This window comes from Camelus ferus, chromosome 16 (assembly GCF_009834535.1).
Source record: "Camelus ferus isolate YT-003-E chromosome 16, BCGSAC_Cfer_1.0, whole genome shotgun sequence".
Classification (NCBI taxonomy): domain Eukaryota; kingdom Metazoa; phylum Chordata; class Mammalia; order Artiodactyla; family Camelidae; genus Camelus; species Camelus ferus.
The window spans coordinates 7,051,914-7,071,426 of NC_045711.1; the positions used below are offsets into that span (position 1 = coordinate 7,051,914).

Sequence of the window (19,513 nt, forward strand, 5' to 3'; positions counted from 1 at the left end):
GCACACGTCTTGGAGATGCTCAGAGCTTCTGAGCAGAAGCCCCTCTGAGCCCGCCGGTGTAATAAATCTGAGTACTCCAACCCTCTGAGTGGAGCTTGTTTCTTGCTGGCCTGTCATTTCTGTAACATAACCACTGTTTTCACTTTATCCCACACATTTTGATAAGTTGTGTTTTCATTTTCATTTAGTTCAAAATATTAAAAACATTTCTCTTGAGATTTCTTCTTTGCCTCATGTGTTATTTAGAAGTGTGTTTTTTGACTCCACATAGTTTGGGATTTTCCAGTTATCTTTCTGTTACTGATTCCTAGTTTAATTTCATTATGGTCTGAGAGCAGACATTGTATGATTTCCATTCTTTTAAAATTGTTAAGGTGTGTTTTATGGCTCAGAATGTATTCCATCTTGGTGAGTGTTTCACGTGAGTTTGGGAAGAATGTATATTCTGTATATTCTGCTATTGTTGGATGACGTAGCTTATAGATGTCAATTATATCAAGTTGATCAATAGTGTGGTTGAGTTCAATGATGTCCTTACTAATCTGTTTCTAATATAGGGTTGTTGACCTACTCAGCACTGATAGTGGACACATCTGTCTTTGCAATGCTATCCATTTTTGCTTCACATAGTTTGATGCTTTGTTGTTAGGTGCATATGTATCAAGGATTGTTATGTTTTCTTAGAGAACTGACTCCTTAATCATTATGCAATGCCCCTCCTCTTTTTTTTTAAATAGCTGATAACTTCCCTTGCTTTGAAGCCTATTCTGTCTGAAATTAATATAGCTACTCCTGCTTTCATTTGATTAATGTTAGCATAGTATATTTTCCTCCATCCATTCACTTTTAATCTATATGTATCTTTATATTTAAAGTGAGTTTGTTATAAAGAGTGTATACCCAGGTCTTATTTTTTGAGCCACTCTGACAATCTGTGTTTACATTTAGACCATTGATGTTCAAAGTGATATTGATTTGGTTGGCTTAATATCTACCATATTCATTACTCTTTCCTATTTGTTGCCCTTGTCCTTTGTTTCTATTTTTGTCTCCCACTCTTTTCCTATCTTTTGTGGTTTTAAATGAGCATTTTATATGTTTCTATTTTCTCTTTTTTTAAATGGTTACTTTAGAGTTTGCAATATACATTTACAGCCAATCCAAGTCCACTTTCAGATGCCTGTATACCACTTCACAGGTAATGTGAGTACCTTATAATATCAAAATAATCCTAATTTCTCCCTCTTGTCCCTTGTATCATTGCTGTCATTGATTTCACTTATATATAAGAATACACAAGCATACGTAAACATAAGATATATATGTAAACATGCATAATCAAATACATTGTTGGCATTATTTTATACAAACTGTTATCTGTTTAAATTAAGAAGAAAAAATTAAAGTTTTTTTTAAACCTTCACTTATTCCTTCTTCAACGTTTTCCCTTACTTTTTGTAGATCTGAGTTTCTGACCTATATTTCTTTCTCTCTAAAGAATTTTTTTTTAAACATTTCTTGCAAAGTAGGTCCACTGGCAACAAATTCCTTCACTTTTTGTTTGTCTGAGAAAGTCTATTTCTCATTTGCTTTTGAAGGATAATTTTGCAAGGTACAGAATTCTAAGGTGACATTCTTTTTCTCTCAAAACTAAAAAATTTTCACTTTCTCTTCTTCCTTGCGTGATATCCAAGGAGAAATTGGATGTAATTCTTATTTTGTTTCTCTGTTGGTAAAGTTTCTTCTCTTACAGTTTCCTTCCAGAGTTTTACTTTTCTTCTTTTCTATATTATGAAAATGATATGCCTAGGAGTAGTTTTAAAACATTTTTTTTTTTAGTATTTTTCCTGGTTGGTGTTCTTCGAGTTTCCTGGATCTGTGATTTGGTGTCTGACATTAACTTGGGGAAATTATCAGTCATTTGAAAGAATTCTGCCCCTTTCTCTCTTTCTTCTCCTTCTGGTGTTTTCATTATGTGTATGTTACACCTTTTGTAATTATTCCACAACCCTTGGATACTTTGTTCTGTTTTTCTTCAGTCTTTGTTCTCTGTGTTTTTTCATTTTTGAGGATTCTATTGATACATATTTTAACTCAGAGATTCTTTTCTCAGCCATGTCTAGTCTACTATTAATCCTATCAGAGGCATTCTTCATTTTTGTTACAGTGTGTTTGATCTCTAGCATTTCCTTTTGAGACTTTATTAGGAATTCCATCTCTCTGCTTACCTTGTCCGTCTGTATTTACATGCTGTCTACTTTATCCATTAAATCCTTTAGCACGTTACTCATAGTTGTTTTAAATTCCCAGTCTGGTAATTTCAACATCTCTGCTATGGCTGGTTCTGATGCTTGCTCTGCCTCTTCAGATTGTGTTTTTGCCTTTTGGTATACCTTGTAAAGATTTACCTTGTAATTTTTTCTTGCTAGCCAGACATGACGTACTAGGTAAAAGGAACTGCTGTAAATAGGGCTTTGGTGAGAGGGCTGGGGGAGAGGGGAAGTGCTCTCTAGTCCTGTGCTTATGAAACAGGAAGTAAGTGGGCAGGGCACAGCCATTCAAAGCATGAGACAGCAATTAACACCAAAATGGTAGAAGATTCAACTCCCAGGAGGCCTGGAGGCTCATGATGCTGGGAGATTTGACTTCCAATAGAACTTGAGCTTCATTATATGCTCAGTGTAATATATTAGCATGGTAAATAACATGCCCACAGGTGCCATGACAGTTCCAAGCCTAACCATAAAAAGTCAAAGAGTGGGCAGTGGCCCAATTCCTGAGAATCCCAGCCCCTACCCCAGGGTAGTTGGCATGGTCCTCCCACTTGTTGGCATGTGAGGATACCAAGCCCATAAAAACTGGCAACACCACACCTCGTGGCCTCTCTCACTCCCCGGAACTCTGTCAATGGAGTGTGTGTCTACTTTTACTTTAACTGAGCACCCAACCCCCACACCTCATGGCCTTTCTCTTGCCTTCTGAAACAGCTTACACTCTATGCAGTATGTATCTCTCTAAATAAATCTACCTTTACTCAACTGTAGCTCACTCTTGAATTCTTTCCTGCTCGAAGCTAAAGACCCACATCTGGTGGGGCACATCCCAGGGACCCAACTGAGACCTGGGACGTGGCCCTCCTGATGTCCCACACTCATTTTTCTTGTATCGCTTAGGTCTTGGTCTTTTAGTGAGCCTATACTTCCAAACTGTGAACTTCACAAGTGTTTCTCAGTTTTTAACTCCTCCGCTTAAGTGGTACAGGATGCTGGAATGGGCTGGAATTGGATATTTCCCTTTCCCCAGGTCAGTTACGCTCTGATAAAACCACAGCAGGTTAGGTTCTGGTTAATTAGTTTACCCTGAGGGCAGACCTTGATAAGGGGGTAAGGCACAACTGGTAAAAGAATGACACAACCTTGAGGAAAACAGGAGGACAAAAACTGACTAGAACCTGCTAGGCCCAAGATGGCGGAAAATTCGACTTCCGGTCGAATTTGAACTTCATTATACACTCACTGTAATACATTAGCACGCTACATGGCAACCACAGGCACCATGATAGTTCCATGGCTGACCACAAAAGGCCAAAAAGTGGGTGGTGGCCCAATACTTTGAAATCCCCACCCCTTCTGCAAAATGGAATAATCCTTCTATTCATACCACTGGGTATGCAATTACCCAGCCCATAAAAACTAACCACCCCGTACCCCGGGCTGCTCTCGCTTCCTGAGACTGACAGCATTCTGCCTATGGAATGTGTATCTCTCTAAATAAACTCCTTTTCACTTTACTATGACTCACTCTTGAATTCTTTCCTGCTCCAAGCCAAGGACCCTCAGGGTGGCCCATCCCAGGGACTCACCAGAGACCTGGATCGTGACTGTTCCCTCACTCCCCCCGTTTCTCCTGCAACAAAATCAATGCTTCTTTAACAGAAATTACTTTTTTTTTTTTTAAGCTGAAAAACTTATCCCCACTTTTAAAGCACTTATTGCTTATCTGTAAGAAATGACACCTCTTTATACAACATGTAAAGAAAAGGCTGAACACAATCTGTCATGCTTCCTTTTTTGGGAAGTTTTTTACAACACAAATCTAAATTCTAGAATGATGTAGGAAGTGCCAACTGTCTTTAGTCAGAAGTAGACGGCAGGAATGTAATCTTGTAAACAAATTCTATGAAATGTAAACAAAAAACCTTCTGTGTTTATTTCCCCGTTGGGGAGTTGCCGCACAATTTTGTTCTATTCTATGAGCAGCAATTTGCTCTATTAACAGGAGCCCCACCTGTTGGGGGGCGGTTTCTGTTTTGCCTTTGTATCCCTTAATGACTCACAAGGAGTCATGACTCTATGATGAACTGTTAATATGCCTCAGGTCAGATTTGTTTAGCACATTCTAACAGTGACACAGAGTGACCTTTCATTTGTCACTTCTCTGGAAGGTAGCCAATTGCCAGAAACTAAGACAGCAGTACTGGACGCTGTACACTTTTAGGAAATAGCAGTCTTTACCATGGGGAACAGGAAATAATAATTCCCCATCTTATAGCAGGATGGAGACTAAAAGAAGATGAAAAGTAGAGGCTGGAATTCTAGTCCGCTGGAGTCATTTTTCCTCTTGTGTATTTTCAATCTTTCCCTTTCCATTAGGTATTTCCTTTCCCCTGAGCTGCCAGTTATGCCACTGTATTTCTTAGCAGAGCAATGATTTTAATGGAAACCCTCATCAACTTGCTAAATCTGGTGTAGCCCAAAGATCTGCCTCCCCAGGTCATCTGCTGCTGCTCCGTGTAGGACGGCTGCTCCAACACATAACCTGTCCTGCCCCTACGCTCCCCCAGGTGTGACTCTGTGGTTCACTGGTGCTTCCTCGCCTAGAACTCCGACCACCAGCCTCCTCCATACAATGCTGCTGTTGCTACACTGGCCCCGTGGAGGGTTGACTTATTCAGTGAATACTTTCTGAGTTCCTATTATGTGCCAGGCATCGTTCTCATGCTGGGGTTACAGAGAAAACAACCACCGCAAACCCAGATTCCTGCCCTCTTGGAGGCTGCATTCCAGTAGGGAACAGAAACACACAGATAAATATTAGTCGGGGAAAAAGTGCTATAAAGAAAATAAAGCAAGGTAAGGGCATAGTGCAACAGACAGGTGTGTGTGCTGGTCTAGATAAGATGTTTAGGGAGGACCCCTCTGATGGGTGACATTTGATCAGCAACTGGAACGAAGTTGGTGGGGGAAGGAAATAGCTTGGTGGTAGAGCCCGTGCCTAGCATGCACGAGGTCCTGGCTTCAATCCTCAGGCCCTCCATTTAAAAAAAAAGGGGGGGGGGTGATGCTGGGGAGAGATTCAGAGCAAGCAAAGTTCTGGGAGAAGAGGAAAGTCCCCGTGGTAGGAATACATCTGATATTTAGAGGACACGGTGGCAGAGTTTTAGAAATTATTTCAAGTGTGAAGTTATGTGAGGAAGCCACGTTTCCCTTTCATCCTCCTCTCTCAGTTTCCTCTAGAAAGTAAGCTCCAGGAGAGCAGGCCTTTTCTACACTGCTGTTTCCTAAATACACAGAAAAATGCCGAGGACACAGTACATGTAGAAAGAAATGTTTGCTGAGTGGTGACTGAATCAAGGATACACGCTCCACTGTGTGTAAGACTCTGAGGTACGTTTGGGGGTTAGCCAGAGGAATTTATAACAGAAGGGAAAAGTAGAGTTAACAGCCTGATGTTCAACATGACTAGTCCCGGAGTCCTAGGAATAGGAAAAAGCAAAAGCTAAATTCTTTGTTGCTATTGTTTTTTTGTTTTGTCTTTTTTTTCTGGGTGGGGAGGTAATTAGGTTTACTTATTTATTTATTTAATGGAGGTACTGGGGATCAAACTCAGGACCTCGTGCATGCTAAGCATGCGCTCTACCACTGAGCTATACCCTCCCCACTGAAACTTAAATTCTTCATAGGATCCCCTCGACGCACTCTAGATCTTGGCCTGTCTTTTCTGTCCTTGTCCATCCTCTGATTTAACAGTGAATAGAGAGACCTTTCTTTCACCTTGCGCCTAGAAAAATCTCCAGCTCCCTGTAGGAAAGTCTCACCACCTCCCTCCCCACAAAGGATTGTCTTCGCCCTGGGATTTAATTCTCTCTGTTTCTCCCCACAGGGGGATTCACGGGTCACAACGTCCTCAGGAGCAAATTTCCTAGCAACCAGGTGATTAATCTGGGTGATTCTCAGACTTTAGAGGTATTTGAATCACCTCAAGGACTTGCAGCAACAGATCCTGGCGCTCCAACCCTGAGTTTCTGATTTAATAGGTCTAGGGCGAGACTCGAGGAATTTACATTTCTAGCAAGTTCATTGGCGTTGCTGATGCTGCTGATCTGGGGATTGCCCTTGAGGAATCACTGACGTAGAAGAAGACCTCAGGGGGCATCAGCAAATATGTCCACCTGGGCTTTTGTGTGTTAAGTTTGGTCTCCTTTGAGATCTCCACTGATGTGAGGGCGAGAGAATTTGCTCTGCATTTCTACATGGCGGAACCACCCCTTGCATATTGATACAGGTTCCCCTTGCTGCCTGAGAGCAGAACATCCCTATATGGCGTAAAGCGAAGAGCATTTCCTCCTCCTTTCAGATAGTTCGAGTTTGGCCACTTTGCTTTTACAAAAGACCTACATTAGTACATTCATACAGTAATGCCTTTCTTCATAAAAGCTAAAATCCTCTTTGGATATCTTTGTTATCAAAAACAGATCCTAATGTAGGTGTTTTATAAAAGCGAAGGGGTAGAACTCAAAACTTTCGGAAAGTGGGGGACACCTGTAATCTCGTCTCCTTGGCTTGCAGCATACTTCATTCACTTCTTTCCTTTTTTGGTTATTTGTCATTTTGCCCTCTGTTGATTCTGCTTGTCCACTCTCCCCTAAAGGTGAGCATTCGCCTTAAAGTCCAGGGTCTCTGCTATTCTCCCCTGAGCTTTCTGCTCTCCAGGAATCCACCCCCTTTCCCCATCATCATCACCATCATCACAGCTGACCTTTATTTCCACTTACTGTTTTCCTGTGTTCCTTGTAGCACTGGACTTGTCATAAACATATCGGTTAGGATGTTGCCTTTGGCAGCAATAAACAGAAAATCCAACTTTAAAAACTAAGGAAACTTTTGATCTCACATGACCAGTAGTCCCAAGGTAGGGCAGTTCCAGGATAAGTTGACTCAGTGCCTCAACTTGGTCATCAATGGGTCTTTCCTTCTTTTCACACTGCCACTCTTGCCCTGTTGGCTTTGACCTCAGTTTTGCTTACCTCCTGGTTAGAAAATGACTGCAGTGGTTGCAACCATCACACACAGTCATGACATCGTCTCTTTCTCTCTGTATCCCTTAAGAGCCAGGCAGTCTTTCCTGGAGACACCCCAGGAGATCTCCCCTTTATGTCTCTCATTGGCTAGAACTGGGTCACGTGTCCGCTTTCAGCTGTTAAGAGAATGGGGTTTCCTTGTTGGTTACCCCTGAGTTGGGGCAGCGTCAACTTCTCCAAGTACTTGGCTGTCCTTTGGGGACACAAGGAAGAAGAAGGGAAATGATGGATGCTGGGTGGTGGGTGACTCAACAGCTGTCTGCTATCTGTGTGTTCTGGTTATATCTACCACTGCCTAGCAACACAAAAACTTAGAGAGGGAAACATTTGTTTTGCTCTTGACTTTGCAGCTTGGGTGGGGTTTGGTTGCAACAGCTCATTTCTCCTCTACTCGGTGTCAGTGGTGGTGGCTTGAAGGCTGGCTGTTAATTGTCTTCAGGCTATTCACTCATATGTCAGACAGTTAATGCTAGGGGGCCTTGCCTTGCAGTAGGTAGATTTTCTCTGTGTAAGACTGAAGAAAGGGCTGGGTTCCAAGGGCAAGTGTCCCAGCAGGACCAGGCAAAAGTCATTCATATTGCCTTTTACGACTAAGCCTTAGAAGACCCCTGTGCATTTTCTTCATTGGAAGCAGGTCACTCAGACCAGCCCATATACGTAGGATTGGAGTTCATTCTTTGATCAGAGGAGTGTCAAGGAATTTGTAGATCATAGCATGTGTTATCTAATTAAATCTTCCAAGCAACCCTATGAAGTAGGTTCCATTCTCCATTTTTTTTTACAGATGAGAAAACAGGCTCAAGAGATCATGTTAGAACCTTGAAAATATTGTGCTAAGTGAACTAAGACACAATGTTGTATGAATTCCACTTACATGAAGTACTTAGAATAGGCACATTTATAGAGACAGAGCAGAACAGTGGTTACCAGCGACTGGACGAAGAGGGGAATACAGAGTTATTGTCTCACGGGCATGGAGTTTTGTGGATGATGAAAAAGTTCTGGGAATGAAGAGTGGTGATAATTGCACAACGATGTGAATGTATTTAATGCCCCTGGATTTCACATTTAAAAATAGTTTATAGCTCACACTTAGCATGCTTAGCATGCACCGGTTCTGGGTTTGATCCCCAGTACCCCCATTAAATAAATAAATAAACCTAATTACCTCCCCACAAGGTTAAAATAGTAAATTTTATATTATATATATTTTCCCACAATAAAAAAAAAAAAAAAAAAGGAAAGAGAGAGAGAGATCAGGTTAACATTCTGACAGATTGTATCTCCCCAAAATGGCCACCACACTCTTTCCAGGGCAACATGCTTTTCTAGAACTTTGCCACACCTCACTAGAGGCCGCCTGTTTCTCCTCCTGTTGAAACTGGCAAGCGCCTGGTCACTGCCTCGGTGAACAGACCACAGTATGAGTGGTGCTGTGTGACTTCTGAGGCTGGGCCACCAAGGAGTAGGGCACCCCCCCGGCTTTCCAGGGAACTCAGATGCCATGTGTGGGGAAGTCGCAGTCCCAGCCAACAGCCAGCATTTACCGCTAGACACGTGAATAAGGGAGATTTCCAATGATTCAGTCTCCAGCCTTCGAGCTGAGCTATCCCAGCAGACACTGGGCGGAGAATTAGACCCTTGTGAGACATGCACAGAGGCCTGTCTACTTGCAGATTCAGGAGCAAACTAAATGTTATTTTAAGCCAGTAAGTTTTCAGGTAGTGTGTCACATGACCATGGTGACTAGAACACATACCTAGTGAGTGACAGAGCCAGGACCTGAACCCAGGACCTGGAGCTGAAACTCCAGCACTCAATCATGCCCCACCTCTCTGTGAAGGACACACCCATCTACGCCTGTAGCCTGGCCAGTTCATGAATGTCCCCATGTAACTTTATAGTTTGTGTATCTAGAACCAAGTTTATCTTCTGTTCCTCGGAACTAGCTCTCCCCTGTGTAGAGGACCAGCTCCACACGGTGTCATGGCGCCCTGGCACATACCCACCCAGGCAAGGCTTGAACCATGGCTTATGTGAGACTTGGCAGAATGCCCTGTGGTCCTCCCAGGCACAAGATGATGGGAAACCTACAAGGAGCTGGTGCAAAGTCATCTTGCGTTCGCCTCTTTATCCCCCCTGGGAAGCTGTCACACGCCAGCTTCTCATTTCTCTGGGGTTCTGGTGAGACGTGGGCTTCAGAATATCAAACCGCTTTCCTGTAGTCTAGACTTAGCTCCTCAGCAGTGGGGCGTCCCACAACTCGCCTTGCAGTCATTCTGCCTCTCTTGTTTTGGTGGTGTACGAGATCATGGAGAGTTGGCACCTTTGGCTTCTTGTAACCTTGGTACCTGTAAAAATGGCTGCTTGTAACTTTGCGGGTTGAATCAGGTGTTGGTCTTGGCCTTTTTTAGGTGAGCCTGATTCCCTGCACTTCCCCATCTGTATGTCAGGTTAGTGTCTACTGAACAAATTCGTTCCTCCAAGGTCAAAACCTTGAGGGACTCCTTAACCCTTTCTTCATGGTATCCTTCCTCTAGACCTGTCAATTCTGCCTCCATAAATTTTCTCAGTTCTGCCTCTATTTCCCTGTCTGTTATCTCTACCTAAATTCAAACCCTAGTCTGCTCGCTCCTCAGTTTTAGCCAAACTCTCGAACTAGCCTTCCTGTTTCCAGTCCTTCTCCCTCCAATCCATCTTCCGTGGTACTTCCAGAATAATCTTCGAAAAATGCCATTTTGTAGATGGTCCCCTAAGATTCATAGACTTGAAGTCAATGTCTTTAGCTTATTTAATGCTCTACAACTAGGTCTTCTGCTGTTCCTCTAAATTCATCTTCCATTAATTCTCCACATCAACCTTTTCTTCCTCCAGCTTGGCTAACATGGTGTCCTCTGAATATGTCAGGATGGCATCTCTTTGAGGCTCAGCCTGAGCCGCTTTCTTTCTCCCTGAAGCATTCCTCTACTGCCAGCTTTTCTGAACCCGTGTGCCACTGAGTTCTCTGTAGGAGTCAATGGGCTTATGGATGAGTCAGAATACAAAATGATTGGAGATAGCAGAAGATGACTAGACAGAGCAAGTTCATTGCCAATCGATACTAAAAATGTGTGAGGACTCCAGTAGGACTGGTGTCCTTGGCACAGAGGTTCTTAATCGGAGTCTAGGAGGCCCCTGAAGTTGATTGTAAAATTCTGCTGCATGCGATTAGCAATGTGTGTGTGTGTCTCTGTAACTGTGATCAGCTTCTTACAGAGGCCTGCTTGGGACCCAGTAAAGGCTAAGAACCCCTGACCTAGACAGAAGGTGGCAAAACTTAATGAAAAAACATAAGCAACACAAACCCCACTCGATTTTGGAGTCACAGGACTAGATTGGTATCCCAGCTCTGTGTGACACGGGCCTGTCACGAACCTTACTGAATCACGGTGTACTCATTTGGGAAATTGAAATTATTGTCTGCTCTGCCTAATCGGTTGGGCTTTTGTGAGGAATTTTATATCAAATTGCTTTCTAAATGATCAAATGTGCTACAAATATAAATTATCATACCACTTAACTCCAGACCGTATGGTTCTTAGTTTATCTGTCCCAGTTTACATAATTTGTTTTGCTCTCTTGAGATAATAGATTCTCATTAGTCTTACCTCCCCTGCATGTTGTCTGGGTGTCTCACTGGTCCAGAGTCCATTGCCATTGCCTGAGTCATGGTCACAAGCTTTTAGTGTCAGATATTAAAGGTCACTGCTTCTCTTACCAAATAAAAGTCAATCCCTTGCAACGTGTTAGTCAGAGATTATTCGTTTATAAGGAACCGAAACTCACTGCGGCTGGGCCCCCTCCTCTCCCAAAGGAAGTAAGCGTGTTATTTAAAGCAGTGCTTCTGAAGCCATTTGTGGTGAAAAATCAGGTGTTTTGTCGGTTTGTTTCTTTTTAAAAAAATTTCCAATAATTGTAGAAATTAACGGACAGAAACCTTGATTAAATAGAGCCAGGAGACAAGAAGTGGGAGCTCTCACAGCCTGAGATGACAGCAGAGCCCGACAGGGAGAAGAAAGATGCCTCTTCTTCCCCAGCGAGGACTCAGCCAACGACAAGCCACAGACTCGGTCCACAGAGCCCTCCCGACGTGCTTTCCCCCCTAAGAAAGCGGTCTCCTTCTCTTGTCATGTGGAGACTTGCACGTGGCTCGCCATGGTTGCAGACGTTGAACAGCAATTCTCTGCTGACCTCAGATGAGCCCATCCTTTCTGGAGAAATATCTGGCAGTCTGTTTGTTTTAGGTCAGCAGCATCATGGATCAATATTTTTATAAAACACAACAAAGAGAAAGATGGCATAAAAAGACATACAAAATCCAAGCCCTTTTAAATTCTGATTAGATTCAATAGTCAACTGTCAGAATAGCTATACGAATTTCTAAATTCTTACTCTCAATTTCTGCTCTTACTTACTGGAAGAAAGGTCTGTGGTCCATACTTTGAGTAGGACAGATTTAAAGGTTTCAAAAGCATTTCATGAAAATGAAGCCCAGTGGAGAGCCTGATCGCTTGCTGATCTATGTATGGGCTCCCTGGGTCCAATGAGCTACAAGGGAGGAATGACCACGTGGTATAAACATGGCTGTAAGGGTGGGAATGTTTTCCCTTCTTCTTGGTTCTTTGGCTGGTCTAATACTTAAATTGAAGTAAGACAGAGCAACAGGAGAAAAACAAAATTGTGTACATATGGGGGCCCTCTAAAGATATGAAGACCCAAAGGGCAGCCAGCTAATTGAAGCTTCTACAACATCCTAAGGAAAGGGATAGGGACCCGAAGGTACAAAGAAGAGGAAGGCCATTCACAGGAAGATGTTTGGAAAACAGAAGTTGCCCTGTTATGCTGGTAAGTTTCTTAGAGCACACACATGCCCTAAACACACACACTGTAGGAGCACACAGCCCTTGCTGTTTGTCAGGGGATGCAGCATCTCAGCAACTTCATTTGTTCAAACACTGCTGGGAGCCCGCTCTACACTGGAAATTGGAGGCTGAGTATAATGTCCTGCAGGGTTAAGTGTTCCATGAAGACACAGAGCAGGATTTTCACAGAAGTTATGCAAGTACTCTGTAATTTGAATGCAAAGATGACCAAAGTAAGCAACCTGTCCTCAAGCTCATGTTGTACACGGCTTTCTTACAGACGAATTTTCTGTCTACTCATGTGTGACAAAAATGCAATTTATATTTCCTAGTCCCAAAACTGTACCAAAAAAATTAAATTTCTATATATAGGCGACATGTAACATTTTCAGCTCATCAAAATCTCTGAACCCCTTCCATGTATATGGTCAGTTTCCTTGGAAGGGGGGTACCCCCAGGATTCCTGGTGTCCAGCACAATGGTATGTCTGCCTATATTCAATTGTATTTTTTTCTACTGTTGGTGGTGGTCGTGTTGACGACAAAAAAGCAGCAGGGTAGAGGACCTGGGATCAACATCCAGGCCCGAGTTACTGATCTGTAAGAGGGAGTTAATAATGTCTATGTCACAAAAGTGTAGATTATAATGAGATAAAAGTAAATAAAAGCATCTAGGCACAATTCTTAAGTGCCCAGTAAATGTGTGCTAAAGCTGTTTAGGAAGTCAAAATATGGCATACTCAGCCTATTTAGTTACTAGAGAGCCTTCTTTGTGAACTTCTGTGGGTATCACTGCCAGACATGATGACTCAGGCTTAAAATTATTGATCAAGAAAAGGTGCATGATTCTTGGCACTGCCTGTTTCAACAAAGGCAGGCAAGTGAGCAATGAATTTTAAGTTATTTTAAAAATAAAAAGTAAAAATTTTTAGTAAAGATGACAGAATGCAGCTGGACTGCAGAATCTCCTTCCTCTAATGCCTAATGAAATGAATGAAAAATGTTGTCTGCCACAAAATGTCATGTGAAATCCAGATCATAGTTGCTAAACCATGAAGCTTTATAAAAATTCGAATGGAATGAAATGGAAATGTCCGCCGGGCGAGAGGGTGCCCTCACCCTCCCCTCCTGCTATAATCCTCGTATAAGCCTGTGGGAGGCTACAGGTGATTAGCTGCCAACCCACATTTTAAAATCAGATTTAATACACAAAGTCCACATTTCTGTCTTTTCCAGACAGAGGAGTTCTGTTCTGGCTGGACCTGCTTGCCTGTGATCACGTGCTCTCGTCTGCTGCAGTCCCACCTTCTCCACCAGCCTCGTTCCTTTGAGCGTGGGAGCCGGCAACCTCTACACTGGCCTATTTCCCACTTTTACAACGAGCAGCAGGGCTCGGCCAGAACAGGTAACCTGTCTAATGTTAAAACAGTGCCAGAGGCTGGATTTTCAACCTAGGTATAAATTCTCTTCTCTTTCCCCCGTACTGACCAAAACTGAGACAAAATCACTTATTTGATTCCCTTTCTTACTCCACTCTGCCACGAGCCAGTCTCTAAGTCTGTGTATTTGCCTTTCTGTCCACACAGTATGTATGTCTGTCCTGCCGTAGACCAAGACCATCTTCAGTGAGACCAACTCAAAGCTGTTTCTTCGTGGTTGTGTCAGAAAACAACACAGAATCATACTTTCCAAGTGCTGCATTTTAAATTTTATTAAAAACAAGCAAACATCTTCAACATATCAAATGCTTTAATTCACATTTCTCTGTCTGTAGGCATTGACCACAGCAACACAGACTCAACACAACAAAAGCAACTGACACAGGGAAGTGAAGTGTAGGGACAGGGTATGGTGGCCACGGCGGGAGAAGGTGCACGAGGCCAGCTGGCTGCTCAGGTGGAGCCGTCACAAGCGTCCTTGACACCGCGAGTTCGCAGACCCGCTTCAGCCAGTTCATGTGCACGTGACCAGGCCCAGGGATCCGGCTGCTCTAAACTTGCATACAACAGGATTAAGACTGGAGCCAATTCATCTGCCGGGCTCATTCAAGCAGATCAAATTTGAAAGACTGCGGGCAGAGCCCCGACCAGGAAAATGACAAATGTCCTTATGAGCCATTATCACCCAACAACACACAAAGCGCCCTTCCTTACTCTGGGAATTGCTCAGGTAGCCCGACCTCCTCATCGGATCAGCATGCCCCTTTGCCTGGACAATGTTACAGGAACAGACACAGCGACCTAATGTTCCAGTTCTCTTCAACATTCCGTGTCAGCCATCAGAAAGGAACACACAATGCAGATTTCCTACATTATAGGAAGTGCATTCTGCTTCGACACTTTAACACTGGTAGCCCAGGGCATCTTTCAGAGACTGAGGAAATATCCCAGGTCTGGAATCAGCAGTGCATTTAAGTTTATAGTTTCTAGCTGACTTATTTTCTGCAGATATTTCTGTAAATGACCAAGTCAATCATTTGTTTTGTGAACTTCTGTACCAGAGGGTGACATTTTTTGGTTCTTTCCCCGGAACCTTAGAGTGAGCCTTTTTGAGACCTGTGACTCTCATGTGGTGGCTACACATGTGGGGGTTGTAAGTGTGTGTGTGTGTGTGTGAGAGTGTGTGTATTTACACAACTAAAATTAAATATAACCATTTCTATACTACAATTAGAAATACAAGGAACAGAGGCTGTCAGTGCTTTACCGTTCAACAAAATGCCTTTAAAGTTTGTGAAATAGCCCAGTGGCCACATTCCAAGCAGCAACTGAGACATCCAAAATATTCTTTTTACAAAAAAACATGAGGTCTCTGAGTATGTAAAAACTAGTAGAAAATTAATCGGGTGACAGTCATTATAGTGGCTTCCAAACTCTGAAAAAAAAAATAGTGAAGACTTTTTTTTTTTAAAAGGAAGTGGTTTATCTACTGAAATCTGACCTGAAGCAGCACTCCAGCATAGGGAGAAAGCAGGAGCCCCAGGGGTCCCCCACTGGCCCCTGAAGCACTGTTTGTCCTCCAAGACTGCATGGATCACAGTCTAAAACCTACAGTTCCACATAAAAATCTGAGGCTATCAATTTTCATGTAATAGAGTTTATCAACTGGATAGGATATGAACAAGTTTTTTCACAGTGTTCCTTTACAAGACAGATTTGTGGGGAAGAGGGCAGTTAGTGGAGTAAAGGAAAGACAATTTTAAGAATATCCAATTAACTCAAATTTTCTGCATGGCGTCTACTTGGCAAAAGCCCTGGGTGAATGCATGAGGTACAGAGCAGTAATTTTAAAATTTCAGTGTGTGTCAGAAATGCCTGAGATGCCTGTTAACAAAGCCAGACATGTCTACGTCCATCTCCAGAGATATGCATTCACCAAGTCAAGGGTTGGTTGTTGGGCTTAGGTGTCCACACTGCCAACCAGCTCCCCAGGGGATTCTGCTGCTGCAGACAGACTGCAGATCATACTTTGAGAAACAGGAGATAAGCCTTGAAGGGAAAATTTGCAGAAGGCAGGGGCATACTTTTAAAAAGTAAAACCAAAACAACCTCTTCTGTCTTGTCTCTGAGCATACATCTTCATTCAGATTGGGATAGAGTAACAACACTACTTTTTCTTTTTACATTTCTAGATTTTTTAAAAAATAAATCTATGTTTCATTGTCCCAAATTAGGCAGAATTAAAAAAAGTCTGAATATAAATTGCTGGTTCGTGTTTCAATATTATCATTTCGAGGGAAAAAACCTTTTGACCTTTTCAGCTGAATACATACAAATGACATATTTGGATCCACATGAATCTGTAAATTAATATAACCTTTAGAGCTTCCTAGATAGTGCAAATTTTAAATTCCATACTGTACATTAAATACAATTTTACCTTATATTACAAATGCACGCTATTTTTCTTTTCACATGCTGGTAATATTCATTTTTACAGTGCAAAAAGGACTGATTACAATTTCTGAGTCACAGTACATTTTCTAGCTCTAAGTAGGCAAACATGTTTCAAAAAGCAAATACTACACGTTTCTGACACATCCTAAAAAAATAAAAATAAATAATTTTGACCATAAAAGTTTTATAAACATTAGCTACATTAAGGGTTCACAGCTAAATTGTTGCAGAAAACCTAAGACACATTTCAGATCATGTAATCTTACCATCAGACAACTTGTATTTAAAAACATGTCAGTTTTGATTTCTATTAAACATAACAAAGCACTGAAAATTATCACCATCTACTTATGGGACCCATAAGAGCTGCCAGGTACTCAGTATTTAAGATACTAGGCTTGTGAGGAGTCAGGAATGTATTAGGACAGCAAAAGATGGGAGAAGTCTGAAAACAGACATGGAGACGTGCTTTACTTCATATATTTCTTCCTGAGAATGTAGAAGTTATTATTTTTTAAAAAATCAAGACAGTTTAAAATGGAACAGAAACATCCTGTGGCAAATTATTTTTTGTAAAGTGCAGAATCCCTGGTAATGTCAACAATGGCTATCCTAATATGTAACTTGCAAACATTAGTCTTGTAAATTGTACTTACTTAAAACAAGGCACATGCCTCTACATTTATTTGAAATGCTGGGTAAATGTGCCTAAAAAGTTAGTGGGTTTTTCTAAAATAAGATAGTATGTTTTATGATATGGTATTCTGAAATAACTTTCCTAATCAAAATTAAATCTGAATGAGTGAATAAGGTAAGAAAAACTTCATGAAGTGTCAAATAGGGAGAAAACTTCACTGGATTATGAAAATTGAAAAAACAATTTGTTTTTAAATAAATGAGTGTTGTATATAAACATTTTTTTTTAAAAAAAACCTGTTCTAAATCCAACATTACGGTTAGAGTACAGTTTTAACAATTAAAAAAACTACACTGTTATTTTGATATCCCATATTAACTATTTACTTTGATTGTATAATTAGGACTATGAATTATAGATAAAATATAGCCTAAGCAAAATGAATTAACAGTGTATTTGTAAAATGTGATGCCTGTAACAATTCTGACCATGAATTAAAGAATGAAACTCATTATACTCAAAACATGATCAGCCCATGAAAGAAAATCTACAAACTCTCCCTCCACCTCAACAGGTAACCTACTGTGAGAGGTGTATCAACAAGGTGAAAACAGATCTGCTCACAAAATCTTTCAGTACTAGAACTGAGCTTCTCCCACTGAGATCTGGAAGAGGTTAATTTAAGCAAAATAAAAATATTCTATATAGTGCACTGACTGCTGTATACTCTACTTAGTTGTTCCTTCAAAATACGGCCTGAGCCCGAAGGTGACTGAAACTTAAGTTTATGGCGCTTTATAATAGATGGCAGATTCATAACAAATCCTTTAGAGGAGCCAATGGTGTCTTGCAGGATACTTTCTAATCTTTCAGAGGTTAGTGTCATTAAAGACCACCAAGCTCACAAGTGGGCCATTTGTCATAAAAACCCCAGGCTGGAGGCCCCCCAGGGAGGCCCAGCTGCAGACCTGGGGAGCAGGGTGGCGAGCAGGAGGGGAGCCGGCTCCCAGGCGAACCATGAATCAGCCCTGCGGTACGTTTTTGGCAATTGAGGGTCAGATAAAACACTGAAACAACTTCAGCTACCCAAAAGTAGTTTGCCAGTGCTTTAAATCCCCTTCTGTTTTTAAAAACAGAGGAATATTTCTGAAGAATGAGAATATCTCAATAATATACTGCCAGGATAATTAAATTACACATTTTAATTATTAATCAATGGACTGCATGTCTATCTGATTGTGAGTAACAGAATTTATGCGATCAATTTACCAAATAAAACAATATATTGTAAACACTAAACACAGGTAACCACAACGAAGAAAATAAATAAGTAAAAAAAAATATATCTCTCATTTTAAAATAAATAAGATATAAACATTTTAGCAGATGATTCTGTCCACTTCCCCGAGGGGAAATTCTGTTAAGTACTTTGGATATAAAAGACTACTCTATTTCAAAATACTACAAGACCACTACATTTTAAAAACTTATCAATCAATACTGAACTTTTTTGAGCAATTAATCTGACTAGTAAATTTTCTTTAGGACATTTTTTTGAATTGTTGACATTGTCTTTTACTCAAAAGGGAAGTTGCTGAACCATCCAGCTCGAAACCTGTAACTTTCAATCCAAAAGTGCTCTGAATGTTAACTTTTACAATTCACCTATGTGGTTTGCTTTTGGCTATAGTGGGATATAAACAAGATGCTGAATTTTGGTTCAACTTGATCAGTAACAGAGGTAATCAAACAACACTAGGGGATGGAAAATGCTCCTAAAATGAAACTTAAAATAAAAAATTTAAATACTGTCTTTCTTTTACACTTCTCCTTTTAGGGTTCCTGGAATTAGACACTTAGGGACCCATTTGGTGCTGGGCTGGAGAAGACCTTATTAAGAGGCAGCTGCAGAGGACGGCCAGCACGAACCATGCCGTCTGACACCACCATCTCCTTTCAAAAAAACAAGTCATTTTTTAAATGTTATGGTGTCACCACATTATCAATTAAGATGGAAATGATTTTTCCTCCATCCACGTCTTGTCGGATGTATGTGTCCATCAACTGTGTGGTTCAAGAATAAGGAACGAGAGCGCAGACTCCAGTGCACCTACTCAGACATAAAGCCTTCTTGGGATGTTCTGCGACTTTTAACAGTTAGTGCTATATGACCAAAGCATTTGCTGAAAAAAGACCAGGCATCTGAAAACAACTGAAGTCTGGCTGTTTTTGGAATGCTATTTACATAAATGTATACCCATTATACTACTGATGAAATGAAGACTAAACTAGATGACAGAGAAGTTCTATTATGGAGGAATATGCATCTACTCATTTGTGAGGATTCTGTACTAAGCTCTCATTTCCTCATCCATCTACTCAGTTTCCTTCGTGTCCTCTGGATCCGAAGTACTAGAGATGTCATCATCTGTTTGCTCTCCAGAGAAATATAACATCAGTGCATGTGTCTTGTGGGTTATGGTGACGGTGCAGGGCCCTTGGGCCCACGGCTCCCCATCTACCTGCATTGGCATCATCGAGCACTTCAGTATCAGCTAGAATCAGAGCACACAAAATTAGACAAAAGTCAGTCTCCAAGAGTCCAGAAAAATCTTCCTTAGTAACAGGCATAGTATCCCTTAACCCTTCTCAGGGACATTTCTTAGCATTTCATTCTTAGAAAATTAATCTGAATGTATCTTTATTCCTCGATTGTTTAA

At 41.3% G+C, this 19,513-nt stretch overlaps 1 protein-coding gene and 1 long non-coding RNA gene across 2 annotated transcripts in view; one reads left to right on the plus strand and one right to left on the minus strand.

Moving 5' to 3' along the window:
* On the plus strand, positions 1-13,975 carry LOC106729201. Its single transcript, XR_004326633.1, has 3 exons — positions 1-12,244; positions 13,497-13,665; positions 13,847-13,975. It is a non-coding gene; the product is annotated as an uncharacterized LOC106729201 (long non-coding RNA).
* Positions 13,946-19,513, minus strand: part of DGKE (diacylglycerol kinase epsilon) — a 23,064-nt gene continuing 17,496 nt past the window's right edge. The window contains exon 12 of the mRNA XM_032498451.1: positions 13,946-19,348. Coding sequence (XP_032354342.1) covers positions 19,169-19,348 — 180 coding nt within the window. The 3' untranslated portion in view covers positions 13,946-19,168. The remainder of the gene's footprint in view (positions 19,349-19,513) is intronic.